Raw genomic sequence first — 22101 nt, forward strand, 5'->3', positions numbered from 1 at the left:
TTTTAAAATATTGATGGTGGCTTACCCAGTCAAATATTTGATCTTTAACCAGGAAACTCTAGGACATAGAAATGAACCTATACCAATAGTTTTAGGAAGGTTTTTAGCAAATTATCCAAGTTTATAGTCCTGTCCCAAATCCTAAATCAGCCAATATGAGAAACATCTTTCTGGTCTTAGCACAACCTAAAGTAACCTCTCTATTCATTATTAAATTAAATTAGGTAAAAGCAAGATAATGAGCAGACAAGTTATGGTATTTAGGGCTTGCTGCTAAGCCGCTTTCGTCGTGTCCGACTCTGTGCGACCCCAGAGACGGCAGCCCACCAGGCTCCCCCGTCCCTGGGATTCTCCAGGCAAGAACACTGGAGTGGGTTTCCATTTCCTTCTCCAATGCGTGAAAGTGAAGTCGCTCAGTCGTGTGCGACTCCTAGCGACCCCATGGACTGCAGCCTACCAGGCTCCTCCGTCCATGGGATTTTCCAGGCAAGAGTACTGGAATGGGGTGCCATTACCTTCTCCGATTTAGGGCTTAATTCCTAGCAAAAATGAAGTCATGTGGTTTACATTCTATAGAAATTGATATGTCCAGCTGCAAGTTACCTCAAGAGCTCAGTTATGATGTGAAATAGTGCAGCTTGGGGGACACATACCAGGAAAATGATGGCTTCCAAAAGAAATCATGTATAGAGGACATGATAGCTGCCATCAGTTATTTAAGTCCCTACCATCATCATAATGGAAGAGGAATTAGACTTATTTTGTGTAGCTTCAACAAGGGGAGTCCCAAGTAATAAAGGATATATTTTTTTTTCCCCAACAAAAAATAGTGCTTTGGGAGAACCAGCTCCTTAGGAGGGGATTGGGCTGAACTGTTCAACAAATCCAGAAGCCACATAACAGAATGTGACCTAGAGAAAAATGGATAGATGGTTTCAAACCATTTATAGAATCCTGGGCATCTGCAGCACCTCCCTGAGAACAGCAAAAGCAAGCAAGCTTAAGACTCCCACCCTGCATTTCCACTCTTACCTGCTTTTTAACTGGACTTCTACAGCTATTTGCTCCAGATCTATACTCAACTTTATTTCAAAGCAAAAAAGATGTGTCTAAAGTCTATATTTGTATGTAGACTATCTCTGGGATAATGATTTAAACATAATAGATGAAACATTACTAAGACTCAGGGTTATAGCAATATTTGAAATGAAGTGGGATTTGTTTCAAACCAGTCTCCAAATAAGCCAGTGTATCTAGAAGTTACTGGTTTTGCACATTCATGTAAACTCGTTAAATCTCTGATATTCTATTTTCTTATCTATTAAAAAAAAAAAAAAGGATAAAGCACTCTCCTCCCTACTGCTCAAAGGGATATTGAAAGTGAAAGCAAAAAATGAAAGTGTTAGTTGCTCAGCTGTGTCCAACTCTTTGCAACCCCAACCTTTGTACCTTTCCAACCTATTTGTTAGCAAAACCTACAAATGTTCGTGATTATTCATTGCCCTGTTAACTTCAGTTTCTCTAACAGCTTTGGGATCCCAGAACACAACAATGCATTTTGTGACTGAGTTTGTTCTTCTGGGTTTCCCTGGTGAAAGGGAGATGCAGATGTTCTTCTTCTCATTAATCCTGGTGGTCTATCTCCTGACGCTGCTGGGGAATGCGGCTATTGTCTGTGCAGTGAAATGGGACAGACGGCTTCACACGCCCATGTACATCTTCTTGGGAAACTTTGCCTTCCTGGAGATCTGGTATGTTTCCTCCACTGTCCCAAACATGCTGATCAACATCCTCTCTGACACCAAAACCATCTCCTTCACTGGCTGCTTCATCCAGTTCTATTTCTTTTTTTCACTTGGTACAACGGAGTGTTTCTTCCTATCAGTTATGGCCTATGATCGGTACCTGGCCATCTGTTGCCCACTGCATTACCCCTCCATCATGACTGGGAAGTTCTGTGTGGTCCTAGTCTGTGTTTGTTGGGTGAGTGGATTTCTCTGCTATCCAGTCCCCATTGTCCTTATCTCCCAACTTCCCTTCTGTGGACCCAACATCATCGACCACTTTGTGTGTGACCCAGGCCCATTGTTTGCACTGGCCTGCATCCCTGCTCCTTCCACTGAGCTTATCTGCTACACCTTCAACTCAGTGATTATTTTTGGCCCCTTCCTTTCCATCTTGGGATCTTATACCCTGGTACTCAGAGCTGTGCTTCGTTTTCCCTCTCATGCTGGTAGAACTAAAGCTTTCTCCACATGCGGGTCCCACCTAATGGTGGTGTCTTTGTTCTATGGAACCCTTATGGTGATGTATGTGAGCCCAACATCAGGAAACCCAGCAGGAATGCAAAAAATCATCACTTTGGTATACTCAGCAGTGACTCCGCTCTTAAATCCACTTATCTACAGTCTCCGAAACAAAGACATGAAAGATGCCCTAAAGAAAGTCCTGGGATTAAGAATTAATCAAAACTGAGACATCTTTAAAAGAGAAGCAGAATTAGTCATTTCTGACCTTAACTATTTATAGTAACAATGATAGAGAATGGCTACAATAAGTCATATTTTGGCTCACAATAAAGGGAAAATCTTGTTTTTCACAGTTCCTTAGCAGTTCAAGTTCAGTTCTTCAATGATAAATGCTGAATAAACATTTTAAACATACAAAATCACTGAGTAATTATATGGTGTTATTATATAGATAGATATTTTTTATGTAAGTGTGATGTATCTTTGCTGATTTAATCCTATCTGGTGAAAGAATCGAATGAATGTGTACTGGGAGCCTTACAAGAATGGGTGCAATCCTCTAAATTCAGAAAATAAGTATTCTTAAAGAAAATGGGTCAACAGGCCACCAAATAAAATACATAGTGATGGATATTATCCATTGTTTGAGGTTGTCGTCACACCAAAAACAGAGTATACTTCATACCTCTATCACTTACAGATAAAGTACAAACTCTTCTTCCTGCCTTCCAAGTGCTCACTCAATAGATATTCCATTCAGTCTTCTCTCCTACTTATCCACGAAGGCCCTGCACTTCACAATGATCAATCTTCTTATTTTGCCTTAAATAATCTTTCTCCGAATTTTACATTTTTACTCACAGTGCTTCCTCCTAAATCAATTGTGACAATCTCATTACTACTTGTAGTATGGAGTAACAATGCCTTAAACATATTTTTGTGCTTCTCAGAAGGCTATCAGACAAAGTCTAAGAAAAATATCTAGAGGAAATTAAAGCAAAAAGCAAAGGAGAAAAGGAAAGATATAAGCATCTGAATGCAGAGTTCCAAAGAATAGCAAGAAGAGATAAAGCCTTCCCCAGCGATCAATGCAAAGAAATAGAGGAAAACAACAGAATGGCAAAGACTAGAGATCTCTTCAAGAAAATTAGAGATACCAAGGGAACACTTCATGCAAAGATGGGCTCGATAAAGGACAGAAATTGTATGGACCTAAAAGAAGCAGAAGATATTAAGAAGAGGTGGCAAGAATACACAGAAGAACTGTACAAAAAAGATTTTCATGACCAAGATAATCACGATGGTGTAATCACTCACCTAGAGCCAGACATCCTGAAATGTGAAGTCAAGTGGGCCTTAGAAAGCATGACTATGAACAAAGATAGTGGAGGTGATGTAATTCCAGTTGAGCTATTTCAAATCCTGAAAGATGATGCTGTGAAAGTGCTGCACTCAATATACCAGCAAATTTGGAAAACTCAGCAGTGGCCACAGGACTGGAAAAGGTCAGTTTCATTCCAATCCCAAAGAAAGGCAATGCCAAAGAATGCTCAAACTACTGCACAATTGCACTCATCTCACACGCTAGTAAAGTAATCCTCAAAATTCTCCAAGCCAGACTTCAGCAATACGTGAACAGTGAACTTCCAGATGTTCAAGCTGGATTTAGAAAAGGCAGAGAAAACCAGAGATCAAATTGCCAACATCCACAGGATCATCCAAAAAGCAAGAGAGTTCCAGAAAAACATCTATTTCTGCTTTGTTGACTATGCCAAAGCCTTTGACTGTGTGGATCACAATAAACTGTGGAAAATTCTGAAAGAGATGGGAATACCAGACCACCTGATCTGCCTCTTGAGAAACCTATATGCAGGTCAGGAAGCAACAGTTAGAACTGGACATGGAACAACAGAGTGGTTCCAAATAGGAAAAGGAGTTCGTCAAGGCTGTATATTGTCACCCTGCTTATTTAACTTATATGCAGAGTACATCATGAGAAATGCTGGGCTGGAAGAAGCACAAGCTGGAATCAAGATTGCCGGGAGAATATCAATAACCTCAGATATGCAGAGGACACCACCCTTATGGCAGAAAGTGAAGAGGAACTCAAAAGCCTCTTGATGAAAGTGAAAGTGGAGAGTGAAAAAGTTGGCTTAAAGCTCAACATTCAGAAAACGAAGATCATGGCATCTGGTCCCATCACTTCATGGGAAATAGATGGGGAAACAGTGGAAACAGTGTCAGACTTTATTTTTGGGCTCCCAAATCACTGCAGATGGTGACTGCAGCCATGAAATTAAAAGACACTTACTCCTTGGAAGAAAAGTTATGACCAACCTAGATAGCATATTGAAAAGCAGAGACATTACTTTGCCAAGAAAGGTCCATCTAGTCAAGGCTATGGTTTTTCCTGTGGTCATGTATGGATGTGAGAGTTGGACTGTGAAGAAAGCTGAGCGCCAAAGAATTGATGCTTTTGAACTGTAGTGTTGGAGAAGACTCTTGAGAGTCCCTTGGACTGCAAGGAGATCCAGCCAGTCCATTCTGAAGGAGATCAACCCTGGGATTTCTTTGGAGTGAATGATGCTGAAGCTGAATCTCCAGTACTTTGGCCACCTCATGCGAAGAGTTGACTCATTGGAAAAGACTCTGATGCTGGGAGGGATTGGGGGCAGGAGGAGAAGGGGACGACAGAGGATGAGATGGCTCGATGGCATCACTGACTCGATGGACGTGAGTTTGAGTGAGCTCCGGGAGATGGTGATGGACAGGGAGGCCTGGCGTGCTGAGATTCATGGGGTTGCAAAGAGTCGGACACGACTGAGCGACTGAACTGAACTGAACTGAACTGATACTGATAACAAATTCCGTTTTTGGGCCCAAACCCCATGCTGTGACAGGAAAGTCAGAGACTAAGAGGCCAACCTAGTTAAAATGAGAGAACACCTCCTTAGTTATGGCCACACTGGGAATGAAATTAGGTGTTCATAGGGAGAACAGGAAGATAGGCCTATTGGTGCTAGACGATGAAATACGCTAATGCAGTGTTTATCAAACTTTCCACCACCAAAGCATGTTTGGCACCAGTGGTCAGAAAACATGGTCCATATAGAGACAATATTTCTTTTAAATTAAAATTTTTATCTTAAAAATTATACTTTTTGTTTCATGGCATATACACGTATTTGGCATAATACAAAATTATCTCCTCTGAGTAAAACTGCCCCTTCCTCAGACGATATTAATGAGGCACTTTTTGTATCCCACAGCACAAAATCACATATACTTGCTTGAAAAACACAGACTTAAGAAGACTACAGTGTCCCCCCAGAGTCAATGTAGCACCTTATTTCTAATAATCCCTATGAGCTAACCTATCAGAAATAGTAATGAAACCTCCAGGCAAGAAGTAAGAAGGCCCTTAGGGGAAACATGAAAAGTTAAAGGATCACATTTAAGAAAGAAAGAACTGAGAATTCCCAACAGCAGCCAAAAAATGATGCATACATGAAGACCAGCACATAGTTGCAACATACTCTGTAGGAAGCAGACCACCAGAATCTTATGGTGCAAGAGAAGTGAAATAAGATATGCATGAGGGTCTCACCCAGGGCTTCCACATTAAGACCAGTGAAGAAGAGCCTATGGACTCCCCAGGATGACCTAGGAAAGCGGCATTCTATTTAGGAGACATCTTCCCTGCTGGGTACTGCTGCTATTACACACCACAAGTAGGCCTATTTTCCTATACATCTGTATATATGATATACTCAAGAGATTGAGTATCAAAGAATATTGGTTTCTTTTTCAGCTTAAGGACCAAAAAAAAAAAAAAACCTCAGAGAATTTAGATCACCATGGAACTCACGATCTCCAAAATAAGTACATTCAATGGTACCAAAGTCATCCACGTGAATTTCCCTTTTTAGGAAGTGGCTGGGTCATCAGCAATGGTATCACTTTAATAGATACTTTGAGCAAAATAGTATGATAGTGGCTCCAACCACTGGGGCTGAACCCAGGAGAAAATAGAAGTGGAGGGCTTTTCTTGGTGTCCTCTCTTAGCTTCTCCACCTTTGTCCACCATCTACAACTTCAGGAAAAGTAGCATTAAGAAATTCTTCTAATAATAAAATCAAATCAGTGTACATGAAGACTGAGATTCACATAGGGTTTAATGGTGAATATATTAAGTATTGCTTCTCATAATTATGTTGGAAATTATCTGTGAAATTAATTTACAATGTTTTCACTACAGTTGAGTGATAGTTTTTCTGTAAGGATTTTTTTTTTTTTCCTAATGTCAAAAACGTGGTCTGTAGCTCAAATATTTGAAGCTTTTGAGTCATAGTCTGTGACTCAGACTGTGAATTCAAGTCCTCTGTTGCTGCTGTTTCAGAGGTAAGTGGCTACTCTTTGTTTCACCACTTTCTTGTTGTTAAGAAGAGTGGACACTAGCTTAAAAAGCACCAGGTTCCAGTAGTGGGGAGCTATCCTTTCAAATGTCTCACCAAAATGGGCATCAATGCAAGTTAGTTTAGCTCTTCATAATCATCCCAATTTAAAAAATTAAAAAGAATTTACGTCCATCTTTCAATTTCCTTCTCTTCCTGGTTTCTTATTCACAGGACTACAAACTGTTCTGACACAACCAGCTCAATGGGAAGCTTATGTTTGCTTCTAATGAGGATTATAATTCACTTTATGCATTACTAATGAGCCTGCAACATCTATATCATTGTAAATATGCTTATCTTTAAATAAGACATATATATTAAATATATAACCTCGCTGAATAGAAGGAATTTTTTTCTATTTGATTATGTTAAATGAATACTATAAATATTCTGTATATACCACCTCACCTTCACTTTCATATACCATTTTGCCAAAATTATTTTTAAGGAAAATTTCCTATTAGTCAAAAAAAAGTTAAAGATATCTTGTTAAAAGATGTCTAGAGATTTCATTATGTTAAAGCCATCATTATGAACTTTATTCTGAGTTGTGTTTGATTCTTAAAAAGATATCTTCTTTGGTGATGATATTCTAAAGGAAATAAGGACAAGTTTTGGAATGTTGGCAAATAATTATTTTTAAAACTTCTTTGATTCAATTGTTTTCTGCTATTTTGAAAATTGAGAGATATTGTTTAAATAAAGTGGGACTTCCATGGTGGCCCAGTGGCTGAGATTCTGAACTACCAATCCAGGGGGCCTGGGTTCAATCCCTGGTCAGGGAACTAGATCCCCACATGCCACAACTAAGAGTTCTTATGCTGCAACTAAAGACCCTGCATGCCAAACTAAGACCCAGTGCAGCCAAATAAATAAATATCTTTCAGTTCAGTTCAGTCGCTCAGTCATGTCTGACTCTTTGCAACCCCATGAATCTCAGTATGCCAGGCCTCCCTGCCCATCACCAACTCCCGGAGTTCATTCAAACTCACGTCCATCGAGTCAGTGATGCCATCCAGCCATCTCATCCTCTATCATCCCCTTCTTCTCCTGCCCCCAATCCCTCCCAGCATCACAGTCTTTTCCAATGAGTCAACTCTTCGCATGAGGTGGCCAAAGTACATAAATAAATAAACAGACTAAAATACAATCTTTCAAAGAGTGAATTTTAAGGGAACTTATGACAGCAATAAGAGCTTTAGAAGAAAGTCTCTTGGTTATTTTAGGTTTTGTTGTTGTTTTTTTTTTTTTTTTGCAATACATCTCATATGTTATATTCATCCTTCAGTTCAGTATGTCCAACTCTTTGCTACCCCATGGACTGCAGCATGCCAGGCCTCCCTGTCCATCACCATCTCCTGGAGTTTACTCAAACTCATGTCCATTGAGTGGGTAATGTCATCCAACCATCTCATTCTCTGTCATCTCCTTCTCCTCCTGCCTTCAATCTCTCCCAGCATCATTGTTTTTTCAAATGAGTCAGTTCTTCACATCAGGTGGCCAGAGTATTGGAGTTTCAGCTCCAGTATCAGTCCTTCCAAAGAATATTCATCCTTAATGATATATATTTTAAGTGTATATGAAACCAGATAAATAAAGTGTTAGTGGCTCAGTCATGTCCGACTCTTTGTGATCCCATAGACTGTGGCCCACCCAAGCTCTTTGGTCCATTGGGTTTTCCAGGCAAGCATACTGTAGTGGGTTGCCATACCTTTCTCCAAGGGATCTTCCCAACCCAAGAAACGAACCTGGATCTCCTGCATTGCAGGCAGACTTTTTACTGTCTGAGCAACCAAGGAAGCCCTGTGATAAATTATCATGTGAAATTAATCATAATGGGGTGGATAATAATGACTTTCACTGCAAAAAATAAAGGATTAAATACCAAGTTGTAAATGAGCCGTGGTGCAATATAACTGTTTTCAAATAAGAGATCGCAAAATATATAGATAATTTATTATCTGAATATTCTTTTTTATTTTCTTCTGATATCATAGGGGGAAAATGATAGAAAATCTCCTAATGAAAATAGTTCAAGAGAAAGAGAGAGAGAATCTGAAATATTAATGCCAGAGTTAAAGTCACTTAAATCTGTAGGAAGTGTCAGATTCAATCTATTTTTAAATGATAGCATATGTGTCCTCTCATTTTGAACTGAATGGCATTAATTGCCCTTATATATGAAGCTTTTACTGAAAAAAAAGACATAAGACATCAGACAAATAATTTTTATCTCTATTTCAAGATTTTTTATTTGAAAAGAAGATGAAATTTAACAGATTTGGTCCACTGGCAAAGAAAGTTCAAGCAGCCTAGAATTATACATTTACAAAGAGTCAGGGCCAAAGGGCTTATTCAGAATAGGACAAGATTTACCCAAGACATGTTTTAGAATATTTGATACATTTTGCTGAATGAATCAAACTGCCTGTCCTAAGAAAAGTTTCAAATGCCTTAGCAGTAAAGTGAGTTGTCTGTCTGTCTTCTCTCCGCAGTCTGGGGACCATGAATAAGTCAGGAATATCTACTGTGACACAGTTTGTCTTGTTGGGCTTTCCTGGCCCCTGGAAAATGCAGACCATCTTCTTCTCAATGGTTCTGTTGGTCTACATCTTGACTCTAACTGGGAACATAGCCATCATTTGTGCTGTGAGGTGGGACCACCGACTCCATACCCCTATGTACGTGTTCCTGGCCAACTTCTCCTTCCTAGAGATCTGGTATGTGACCTGCACAGTCCCCAATATGCTGGTCAATTTTCTTTCCAAAACCAAAACCATATCCTTCTCTGGTTGCTTCACTCAATTCTACTTCTTCTTTTCCCTGGGCACAACTGAATGCTTCTTCCTCTGTGTCATGGCTTATGATCGCTACCTTGCCATCTGTCGTCCACTGCACTATCCCACCATCATGACTGGGAAGCTCTGTGCCATTCTAGTGTCTCTTTGTTGGCTCACTGGTTTCTTAGGACATTCAGTTCCTATTCTCTTCATTTCTCAACTACCCTATTGTGGTCCCAACATCATTGATCACTTTCTATGTGATGTGGACCCTCTGATGGCATTGTCCTGTGCCAGCGCACCCATAATAGAGCATATATTCCATTCTTTGAGCTCTCTTATCATCATTCTGACCATTTTGTACATACTTGGATCCTATACCTTGGTGCTCAGAGCTGTGCTTCGGGTTCCTTCCTCAGCTGGGCGGCGAAAGGCCTTCTCTACCTGTGGATCCCACTTAGTTGTTGTATCTCTGTTCTATGGGACCATTATGGTGATGTACGTGAGCCCCACCTCTGGCAACTCAGTTGCTATGCATAAAATCATCACACTGATATACTCTGTAGTGACACCAGTCTTAAATCCCCTCATCTACAGCCTACGCAATAGGGACATGAAATTCGCCCTCCATCAGGTCCTCTGTGCAATGAGAATTATGCAAACGTCATGAAAAGGTTTTGTGAAACTCGATGACTCTCTTTCTGCAAGTGGTAAAATAATCCTCTTCTTCCAATCCAAACCGATTTGGTTCTATTCATAATCATCATGGTACTTTTGTGAACAGCAAGATTCATCACATATTTGATTATATTCTGATGCACTTTTAGTTTCATAAATGTGGTTCCATAGGAAGAGACTGCCACCTGACCATATGGTAAAAATAACTCTTAAAAATTCTTAATATTTGCTTCCAGGAAGATTTCAACTTTTTCAATGTGAAATCTCTGGCCACACAACTTTAAAAGATAAAAGTCAAATTGGTTATTTGCTTACATGGCTGTCTAACACTTTGTTTAAAGGACACGTAACACAGGGACTTCCCTGGTGGTCCAGTGGTTAAGACTCTGTGCTCCCAATGCAAGGGACCCAGGTTAGGTCCCTGGTCAGGGAACTAGATCCTGCAAACCGCAACTAAAGATCCAGCACGGGGCAACAAAGATCCCATGTGCCACAACTAAGACCTGGCATAGCCAAATAAATTTTTTTAAAGACACATAACTCATAAGATGTCCATTGTCCTGAATTTTTGGCAAAACCCCACACACCACTGTCGAATACACTAAAAGATTATTAAGCCAGTGTTACAATTTTTAGTTCATCATCTTCATCAATAGTATACAAGGGGAGGGCTAGAAGTTTGTTTGAAACTATGAGTAAGAATACTGTTGGTGAGTTGTCAGTATGCAATCCTCATAAGGAAAATTAAAATTACATCAAGAGATCCACTCAGAGGGCTGCCCTCATCCCCTGGAGTTTAAGAGACACATGTTCTGTCCCCAGTTCACACCTGGGGGACAAAAATGTAAAGACTATAAAACAGCTGGCTATGAGAGCAAAGCAGAAAGAACTGGGCTATAAATGGAGGAAACTGAATTCTCACCAATAATATCACAAATACAGAAATTTTTGGCCTAGTTGAAACTCATAGAAGGTAACAAATTTGAAACATCTTGAAAGAGATTCCTCCCAAAAGTACTACTTGGAGAAGTAAGGCAATCCCCAAAGTTAGTCTATATGGAATGGGTCACTAGAATCCAGAAATGAAAGAAATAATAAGTAGCCCGTCAATGAAGTATTGCCCACATCGGGGAACTGCAGTTTAGGATGCTCCCCCTTCTCACCAAAAAAATAAATAAATCCATGAAATGAAAATTAACATACAAACTTTTGTCAAGCCTGTAATACAACAATAGCAGTGAAAGAGAAGCCTTTCTACCATTACTTCTCTCGCCTCACAAACCTAAAGTAACCAGAGGCAGTAAAGACTTATGGGAAAGGAAACATGAAAGAGCAGAGGGGAAAGAAGCAGATTAAAAGAAGTAGAAGCCTGAGTCAGACTGTCTTGAAGAATAAGTTTTAATTTGTACACAAATTAAAATTTGGTTTCAGATTATACCTGGATTTTTAAAATCCATATATTAATACTAAAAGTAATCAGAAAAACTATCATATTGTCCAAGTTAATACCCACAGGTGGAAACAAACAAAACATCAGAAAGTATTTGCAGTAGACATGGTCAGAAAAACTAGTTTCTTTATGTTTATATTCTCCAGTGTCCAAATCATCTGATTAAATAGTTACAAGTACAAATATTTAAATAATGCTGTAGTTTCAAAATGGAATAAAACTCTCACCTGAAGACCAAAAGGTATCTCTTTGAAAGTCCTTCTGGGCAACTGGAGAGCACTATGCTTCAAGGGTGGGTAGAAGGATCTAAAAAAAGGTAGGAAAAGGAATCAGAAAATGTGCTTGGAAAGCTACTAAAGACAGCTTGAAATATCCATCACAGTTCTACCTTAATTGAGCCCCAATATTTTAATGACTCAGCTGAACTTATTAGCTGAAAAAGGAACAGAAATATTTTGTATAAAACTCAACAGGTCACAAGTATCCTACTGTCGCAATTTACTAGATGTTGAATGTGTATTTATATCTTTCATTAAGATTCAACTCACATATCACTTCCACCAGAAAAACCTTTCTAATATCCCCAGGTTCAACTATGTGTCCCTCTGTAATGCATCTAGAATGCACCAGATCATATTCCCTCATTGTACTTGCAGATGCTTTGAGCTAAGTCTATTATGTGTTTGCGTCTCTTTCCTTAGACTATAAGCCCTTTGAAGATAAGGACACTATTTTTTCATTTTTACCCAGAGCAACAGCATGTTAACTAACTAGTAAGCAGGTAGTGAAAGAAGCAGTTTTGGGAAATGGATGAGTGAACTAGTTTTTGATCAGTCCTCACTAGATTTAAATGTTTTAGTCACAAAGCTAACTAGTTATTTACATTTTAAATATTTAAGAAACTATCTGGTTTTAAAACTACATTTTGATGTGTGCTTTTATTACAAAATAATGTACACTTGCCATAAATTTTTCAAACAATACATACAAGTGTAAAATTAAGTGTAAATGTTCCCATCCTTCTTTCTCACAATCCCATTTCCTACAAATAACAAGTTTAACACTGGTCAGTTTCTAACATACATAAGCATGCAAATGCATACACATATAATGGTTTTAATTTCTTTAAACTGATTATATTATATAAATATTTTTAATTCTCTTAAAATTTTATAACTTTCTAATCAAATGAATACAAATATATATGCCTCATAACTTAATATTGTCTTCTTTGTGAATAAACAATAGGGCTTTCCTGGTGGCTCAGATGGTAAAGAATCTGCCTGCAATGTGAGAGACCCAGGTTTGATCCCTGGGTAGGGAGGATCCTCTAGAGAAGGAAATGACAACCCACTCCAGTATTCTTGCCTGGAGAATTCCATGGACAGCAGAGTCTGGTGGGCTACAGTTATATTAATTTTTCACCTATTGCTAGATTCATTTTTAAACTGCCTTGTTCTCACATAGGTTCAAGATATTAAAAAACAACAACAGTTCTAGGAAGGATCTTATTAGAGACAATAATAAATCTATCACAATTCCATTTTAAATTATATGATATGCCATGCATACATAAACATCTATGTAATGTATAAAGAATTTTATAAGTTTAAAGAATATGAAATTCAGAAATATCTTTGAATTTCTTTATTCAGAGTAGAAAAACATGAAATATTATCAACATTTTATTAGCATCCTGTGAACCTGTCACCAAAATCAATCTCCCTATGCAACCAAGGGGAAAAGAGAATTTTTCTGTTAATTCTCTTGCTTTTCTTAAGCTTTACCACTCATCTCTCAATAAAAATTATAGAGCAGGAAACTCCAAAGACCCATTCTCTACAGAGAAACTGAAAATACAGGCAAAAAAAGGATCAGAAACAGCTTTATTAAAATTTTGGAAAATATTCAAAAATTTGCAACAACCAAATGAATACTCATCAAAAAGAAAAAAAAAAGGCAAACAAAACATGGTAGGAGAGCCCTGTGACATTTTAGCTTACCTTCTCCACATCACCTTTGCCCAGATCGCCTCAGCTCAGAAGCATTTTAAAGATAGCAGGCCATATTCCTAGAAGGGATTCCTGCTTCCAGAGGAAACAGAATGGACCTCATTCTCAAAAGTTTCCTGTTTGTTTTGACCTATCTAGGGGTTCCCTAAAACATTTCAGCAGAGGGTTTGCCTTCATTTCACCTAACTTAGAATTCTTTCAGAGAAACAGCCACATGGAGGATATTCCTCAAAAACACAAAAAGGCAAAATAACCAATCACTGTCACCCAGGGCAAAGGATATCAGTTGAGACAAATATTAGACACACTAGGGCTTTCATGGTGGTCTAGTGGTTAAGAATTCACCTTGCAGTGCAGGGGAAATCTGTTTGACCCCTAGTAGGGAAAGGCAACCCACTCCAGTACTCTTGCCTGGAGAGTCCCAGGGACGGGGGAGCCTGGTGCGTTGCCGTCTATGGGGTCGCACAGACACGACTGAAGTGACTTAGCAGCAGCAGCAGGGAAGATTTCAAACGCCGTGGAGCAAGTAAGCCCACACTCCGCAACAAGAGAGGCCAGCACAATGAGAAGCCCAGGCATCACGACTAGAGAGTAGCCCCCGCTTGCCACAACTAGAGAAAACCCATGTACAGCAATGAAGACTCAGCACAGCCAAAAATAAAATAAATAAATAAATTTTATAAAAAAGAAATAATAGCTGAAAACTTCCCAACCTAGGAAAGATATAGTCATCCAGGTACATGAAGCCAATAGGTCCCAAGACAGATTCAACGCAGAGAGGAATTTATCCATTCACCTATTGATGGACATTGGATTGTTTCCAATTATTGGTCATTAGAAGTAAACTTCTAGAAACATTTGTGTACAAGTCTTATGTGGGGATATCCATTTTTTATTTTGGGTAAAAAACTAAGGGTGAAATTGCTTTATCAAATGGGACATGCATGCTTAACTTTGTAAGAAGCTGTCAAACTGTCTCCCAGAAATTTCACTCCAGGTATATCTAAAGGAAGCAAAAATACTAATTCTAAAAGATTCATGCACCCCAAATGTTCAAAGCAGCATTATTTACAATAACCAATATATGGAAGCAGACATGAGCACCCATCAACGGATGAATGAATAAATAAGATGTGATACACACACACAATGAAATACCACCGAGCCATAAAGAAAATGAAATTTTGCCATTTTCAACATCATGTATGGATCTGGAGGATATTAGCTTAGTTAAATAAGTCAAGACAGAGAAAGACAAATACTATATGTTATCATTTATATGTGAAGCCTAAAAATAAAAGAAAAATGAATGAACATAACAGAAACAGAGTCATAAATACATAGACCAAACTACAGTAATGGTTATCAGTGGGGAGAGGGAAAAGGGGAGGGGCAAGACAGTGGTAGGGTACAAATTTCTATAGATAAAGGGTACAAATTTCTCTGTAGAAAAATAAGTTACAAGGATATATTGTACAGCACAGGGAATTATAGCCAACATTTTATAACTTTAAATGAAGGATAATCTCTTTTACACCTGAAACATATAATTTTGTGAATAATTTCTATACCTCAATTTTTAAAATTTTTTATTTTATATTGGAGTATAGTTGATTTACAATGCTGTGTTAGTTTCAGGTATACAGCAAAGTGATTCAGTTATACATATACATATATCCATTCTTTTTCAGATTCGTTTCCCATGTAGGTTATTATAGAATATTGAGTAGAGTTCCCTGTGCTATACAGTAGGGCCTTGTTGATTACCTATTTTATATATAGTAGTGTGTACACACTAATCCAAAATTCCTAATTTATCCCTTTCCTCCTACCATGTTTCTCCTTTGGTAACCATAAGTTTTCAAAGTCTATAAGTCTGTTACTGTTTTGTAAATAAGTTCATTTGTACCATTTTTTAGATTCCATATATAAGTGGTATCATATGATATGTCTCTGTCTGACTTATTTCACTTAATATAATAATCTCTACATCTATCCATGTTGCTGTAAATGGCATTATTTTGTTCTTATTTATGGCTCAGTAACATTCCATTGTGGAGAAGGCAATGGCACCCCACTCCAGTATTCTTGCCTGGAAAATCCCATGGACAGAGGAGCCTGGTAGGCTGCAGACCATGGGGTCTCGAAGAGTCGGACTGAGCGACTTCACTTTCACTTTTCCCTTTCATGCACTGGAGAAGGAAATGGCAACCCACTCCAGTGTTCTTGCCTGGAGAATCCCAGGGATGGGGGAGCCTGGTGGGCCGCTATCTATGGGGTCGCACAGAGTCGGACACGACTGAAGCAACTTAGCAGCAGCAGCAGCAGCAACATTCCATTGTGTATATGTACCACATCTTCTTTATCCATTCCTCTCTTGATGGACATTTATGTTACTTCCCTGTCTTGGTTATTGTAAATAGTGCTGCATAGAGCATTGGTTACATGTATCTTTCTGATTTATGGTTTTCTCTGGATATATTCCCAGGAGTGAGACTGCTGAATCATATGGTGGTGGTGGTAGTGGTTTAGTCTCTAAGTTGTGTCTGACTCTTGCAACCCCACGGACTGCAGCCTACCAGGCTCCTGTCTCCATGGGATTTCCCAGGAAAGAAATCTGAAGTGAGTTGCCAATTCCTTCTCCAAGGGATCTTTCCAATCCAAGGATCAAATTTGGATCTCCTGCATTGCAGCCAGTCTCCTGCATTGCAGGCGGATTCTTTACTGAGCCACCAAGAAAGCTGAATCATATAGTAGCACTATTTTTAGTTTTTTTAAGGAGCCTCCATACTGTTCTCCATAGTGGTTGTACCAATTTACATTCCCACCAACAGTGTAGAAGGGTTCCATTTTCTCCACATCAATACTGGTTTCCAACCCATGAACAAGTTATATTTTTACATTTATTTACCTTTCATTTCCCACAGCTGTGTTTTTGGTTTCCATTGTATAGGTCTTTAATATCTTTTATCAGGTTTACCTTTGTCAATGGAATTTTCCAGGTAAGAATACTTGGGTGGGTTGCAATTTCTCATAGCTATTATTTTTTCATATCTTTTATCAAGGTTATCTCTATTTAATATTTTTGAAGCTACTGTAAATAGCATTTTAATATATCAATCTCTGCTTGTCACTAGTACCTGTATGTAGAATACAAGATATTTTTGTATAAGATTTTTTTATCCTAAAATCTTTCAAAATTCATGTTGACTTGAAACAAATAAACTGCCAGATATTTCTCCAGGAAAAAAAGGAGTTTATTCAGGATCAGCCTAGAATTGCAATTCAGTGTCTGCAATCATGATGACCCACATCAGCTCCCTACATGGTCAAGGGAAGAAGAAATCTACAGAAAACAGAATCCATGGGTTTTCATGGGCTGAGTGCTTGCCAGGATAGAAGAGGAGGTTATCTTGTTGCTGGGCTCTACTACCGTGGCAGGGCAAGAAAGTTTCCTTTCTGGTTGCCTAACTCTGTTTCATTGAAGTTTATAGTTTACACTCATTTATTAATTCTAGTAGCCTTTTTGTAGATTTCATTGAATTTTCTATTTAGATTATCATTTCATAGCCAATGGAAAACAATGTACTTCTATCAATGTAGATGCCATTTATTTCTTTTCTTTGTGTGATTGCACGAACACTTCCAATACAGTGTTGAATAGAAGTGGTAAGAACAGACATTTTTGCCTTGTTTCTGAGTTTATGGGACAAGCTTTCAATCTCACCATTAAGTATTAACATAATGCTAGCTATTAGGTTTTTTAAAATGCTCTTTGCAGGTCAAAGAAGTTTCTGTCTATCCAAGTGTGCTTATTAAGCTTTAATTGCTTATTATCTGTCTCTCTGACAAGAATGTAAGCACCTGCTCTTCTACACTGATACAAACCCAGTTCACATCAGATCAGATCAGATCAGTTGCTCAGTCGTGTCTGACTCTTTGCGACCCCATGAATCGCAGCACGCCAGGCCTCCCTGTCTATCACCAACTCCCGGAGTTCACTCAGACTCACGTCCATTGAGTCAGTGATGCCATCCAGCTATCTCATCCTCTGTCATCCCCTTCTCCTCCTGCCCCCAATCCCTCCCAGCATCAAAGTCTTTTCCAATGAGTCAACTCTTCACATGAAGTGGCCAAAGTACTGGAGTTTCAGCTTTAGCATCAGTCCTTCCAAAGAAATCCCAGGGCTGATCTCCTTCAGAATGGACTGGTTGGATCTCCTTGCAGTCCAAGGGACTCTCAAGAGTCTTCTCCAACACCACAGTTCAAAAGCATCAATTCTTAGGTGCTCAGCCTTCTTAACAGTCCACCTCTCACATCGATACATGACCACAGGAAAAACCATAGCCTTGACTAGATGAACCTTTGTTGGCAAAGTAATGTCTCTGCTTTTGAATATGCTATCTAGGTTGGTCATAACTTTCCTTCCAAGGAGTAAGCGTCTTTTAATTTCATGGCTGCAGTCACCATCTGCATTGATTTTGGAGCCCAGAAAAATAAAGTCTGACACTGTTTCCACTGTTTTCCCATCTATTTCCCATGAAGTGATGGGACCGGACGCCATGATCTTTGTTTTCTGAATGTTGAGCTTTAAGCCAACTTTTTCACTCTCCACTTTCACTTTCATCAAGAAGCTTTTTAGTTCCTCTTCACTTTCTGCCATAAGGGTGGTGTCATCTGCATATCTGAGGTTATTGGTATTTCTCCCGGCAATCTTCTTGATTCCAGCTTGTGTTTCTTCCAGTCCAGCGTTTCTCATGATGTACTCTGCATATAAGTTAAATAAGCAGGGTGACGATATACAGCCTTGAAGAACTCCTTTTGCTATTTGGAACCAGTGCACATAAGGAGGTAAATAATTGTCTTTAAATGAATGAATGAAATGTATCAACCCCAGATGCCAAGTGATTGTTTTTTTTTTAATCTTTTCAGTCAGATTTTGTTGAAAAAAAAAAAAAAGCAGATCAGCATTACAATTCAAGAACCTAATCTAAATATGCACTTGACAATGAAGCACATCTGCACATGGAGTGAAAAATGTTTTCCAAAAAACCATCAAACATACCATCTCCAAATACCCAAATTACAAATCACTTCTGCAGGCCTTTTGTTGAGTGGAATCATAAACAAAGAACAGAAGATTTATTGCTGTGAAAACAAATCTGTAATACAGTAGTATGAATCTTGGGTATAAAGTATAATCAGTTGAATCAAGTCAGGAAGTTGAAACTCTAATAAGAAATTTGTGTGTGTGAGAGGAAAGCCTGTAAGCTGGTTGACCCAAGAACAGTTGAGATATCTAACTTGTTCAGTAAGACCAGTCACAACTTTAAATCTCCATTTTTCGAAGGCAATTAAAAACTACAATTCCAATGACAACAGAATGAATGTCGATGGAATCAGTTATTTTTCCCCACTGAGATATGAAATCTATATAGAAATTTGATACTATACTATAACAAATTGTACTTCTCATAGTTCTGTTTTAAATTCCTTTAAATCCTGTTTAATATAGTTTGTTTTTTAAATTTTAAAAATGTTTTCATACTTCTGAATCTGGCTCCAGTTCTTTTTCATTTATTTTTATATCAGTATTTAATATACCGGCTACCAGTTCTAATCAGAAAAAAATTCTTAGACGTCTCTTCATTAGGACAGCACATTCAGCAGAGATCACTGATGTGCAAGCAAACCATAAAAGGTGCAGCTCTCTGGAAAGCACAGTGCATAGACTGTTTCAGTCTGAGTATTCTTTATGATGATTCTTGATGAACCACTCTTTCAATCTTGTAAACATCAGTGTGCACAGTCTCGCTACTATGTAGTTGCATGTCCTTGGACAGGAAGACCTTCAGAGCTAGTGAAAGTGAAGGCAGTCTAAAGTTTTAATGGCTGAAAAACCTTACATCCTGTAGAAGGAAAGCACTTCTCCTTTTTTTGCTACTTAAGAATGTGGCAGAAATATATGCTGAGGTAGCCCAGTCAATCCTTATGTTTTCCTTTTTTTTGAAAATGTGGTCTCAGAATATTTCTGGAAGGGTGACATTTCAAATAAGCCACTGCTGGAATCGGCTTCCATTGCAGTCTCAGATGCTGGGCACAAGGCTGTCCTCATCTGTGGGTTTATCCAGGCACTGGTTACTCTTCAGATGCTACAAGGTCAATTTCACTGGGTCATACTCCCAAAGCTGGTTGCCTTTTAGGTGGTGGCATTTGAGCATTGTGACTGGGTCATTAAGTTTGGAGACATCCAAGCAAAGGTCATCTGTTCTAATTTCTTTGTTGGCAGTGTAAGAGAAAACCTGATTACCTCCCATACCATGACACTTAAATCCCAGCGTTTTCAATCTCTTTTCTAGCCATATTATCTAGGCTCTGATTTGTTTCCACATTTCGTATCTCTCCCAAAGAGAAATAGTGATGTGAAATCTGAGAATCAGGATAAATATTCTCTAGGTACAAAGAGAATGGTCTGCATTCGAGTTTGTGCCATAGACCAAGTCTTGATGATACAGCTCCATAACCTACCTTTGTAACACCTGGAGAAATTATACAGAAGAAATTCTTGAATTCATCCATCCACACTTCTGCAAGTCATCTCTTATTTTTATTGATACTCTTCCTCCTGGAAATGTGTAGGGTATAGCTTTCCAAAACACATGTCCAACATGTGAGCAAGTAACAATCGCCAAAGTTCTTCCACACTGCCAAATCCTAAAGGAAATTTCTAGGTTTTCTCCTCCCCAAATATCCATTCCAGCATCATATGTTCCAATTTCCTGAAACTAATCTCTGTCTATAGAAAAAAGACCCCCTGCTATTGTACGTGTTCTCACAGGAAGTCTGATCACCTTTCCTTCTGTCCATTTCTCTTTGGGGAATGGGATACCAGCGAAAAGTGGAGCTTCCAGTTGAGTCTACCATAGGTCATGTCAGAACCTGCCATGTACTCAAAAGTATCATCACTGATCACATCTGTGATAGGACAGGCCACTGTCTTCCTGTCGTGTTTGATCCTGGCTACGAGAGGCTCCAGCCACCCCACTGTGCACTCCCAGTGCACATCTAAAAAGGTGATCACTTTGCCTTGAGACACAGCAGCGCCTCTTAACTTAGCTCTGATCAATCCAGAATGTTGCTCCATTCGAATGATGTGAACAGGTACTTTTAATTTTTTCATATAACTCTCAAGAGGTCTTTTCAAAAAGTCTCTTTCACTGGCATCATCTACTAGAACAATTTCTTCTAGCATGTGTCTTGGTAAGCGATTAATGATGCTATGAAGAGTTTGTAGAAGTGTGCTCCAACCCTCATTTACGGAAAACAATCACCACACTGGTTGTAGGAAGGTTATCTGGATACACCTTTGTTTTACACCCTTCTAACCTAACATCTGGTAAAGATCTGTTGAGTTCAATCATCTCACTTGCCATTAAATTGAACTGATTGACTTTAAACATCTCTTTCATCTTTTCTTGATCCTCTTTAGGAATGACGACTGGTTTCCCCATTTCTCCAGGACCTTCATGAGGCATTTGTACTGGCTCTTGAACATCCCCAGCAGGAAGTTCTCTCTCTTTTTTTTTCCATCACATTTGTTGCATTCACTGAAGTAAAGGAGCAGGAACATATCCAAGAGTACCCAAATCCAGAAGGTGGCTAGGACCATCTTGTAGTATGCATATTTTCTCATGGCACTTTAAGTCAAAGGCAAAATTTTAAAATATATTATGTATAGAAATATACAAAGATCATGAAAATTATTCCAATCCAGTTTCATCAGAAATCACTTTCATAACCCTGAAGTGGCTTTTCAAGTTAATCCACATCCCAAATCCATATGTCCCACGTCTCCAGCTCGCTCCTCAAGCGACGACGTCAGTCCGGCAGGCCACAATACGGGTGCTACTCTCGAGCCGCCATCCGCCGCGCCGCCTTCTCGGCCACGCAAGTCATTTTTGACTAAATGGTCAGGTCAAATTACCTGGACCTGTCATCAGTTTCCTCTTCATCTGTCTTGTTTCAGCATCTTAAATATCACTGTCTTTTGCTCTCTGTCTGCCTTTACCTTTTTTGGGTGGTGCACTCAACATCTTCCTTCACGTGAAACTACCCCAATTTGTATAGCCACTATATGCTAATCTTTTTTAAATGTAAGCCTATTTCCAGGTATATTAATTATCTTGCACAGTTAGAAAAGGTAAGAAAATGTACTCTGTTTCTTATTTTTAAATGGAGGGTTTAAGAAGAGGCAGGAAAAGTAACTTCTACTGCTACTGTCATGAGTGTTTGAGTCATCTGTAGTATGCACCATAATTTTTTACACTTTTCCCAACCAACATCAATTTTTATTTCCCCGTCACGTATTTATTTTAAATAGTGACTCTATAAGATTAGTCTGTGAACTGGTGATGATTTAGGTGTACCAGAATATCTTGAGTAACATTAAAATAAGGATTTCCAGGGTCCACTTTA

At 38.8% G+C, this 22101-nt stretch overlaps 2 protein-coding genes and 1 pseudogene across 2 annotated transcripts; 2 read left to right on the forward strand and 1 right to left on the reverse strand.

The window, feature by feature from the left end:
• Nucleotides 1-1481: 1481 nt before the first annotated feature.
• LOC102408138 (olfactory receptor 11H6-like) lies at nucleotides 1482-2475 on the forward strand. The gene is given in 2 exon segments (XM_025296535.2): nucleotides 1482-1499; nucleotides 1501-2475. Coding segments are annotated over 2 exon segments (993 nt in total).
• Nucleotides 2476-8853: 6378 nt separating this feature from the next.
• Nucleotides 8854-10156, forward strand: LOC102408806 (olfactory receptor 11H7). The gene has a single exon (XM_006048361.3). It carries the CDS (start codon nucleotides 9212-9214, stop codon nucleotides 10154-10156), a length of 945 nt encoding a protein of 314 aa, XP_006048423.2. The 5' UTR covers nucleotides 8854-9211.
• A 9377-nt stretch (nucleotides 10157-19533) lies between these two features.
• On the reverse strand, nucleotides 19534-21319 carry LOC102390479 (annotated as a pseudogene).
• Nucleotides 21320-22101: the final 782 nt, after the last annotated feature.

The sequence above is a fragment of the Bubalus bubalis genome, chromosome 11 (assembly GCF_019923935.1).
Source record: "Bubalus bubalis isolate 160015118507 breed Murrah chromosome 11, NDDB_SH_1, whole genome shotgun sequence".
NCBI classification, from domain to species: domain Eukaryota; kingdom Metazoa; phylum Chordata; class Mammalia; order Artiodactyla; family Bovidae; genus Bubalus; species Bubalus bubalis.

What these genes read in the sequence shown, in the direction of transcription:
- LOC102408806 (XM_006048361.3), top strand. Translation starts at nt 9,212, where the DNA reads ATGAATAAGTCAGGAATATCTACTGTGACACAGTTTGTCTTGTTGGGC.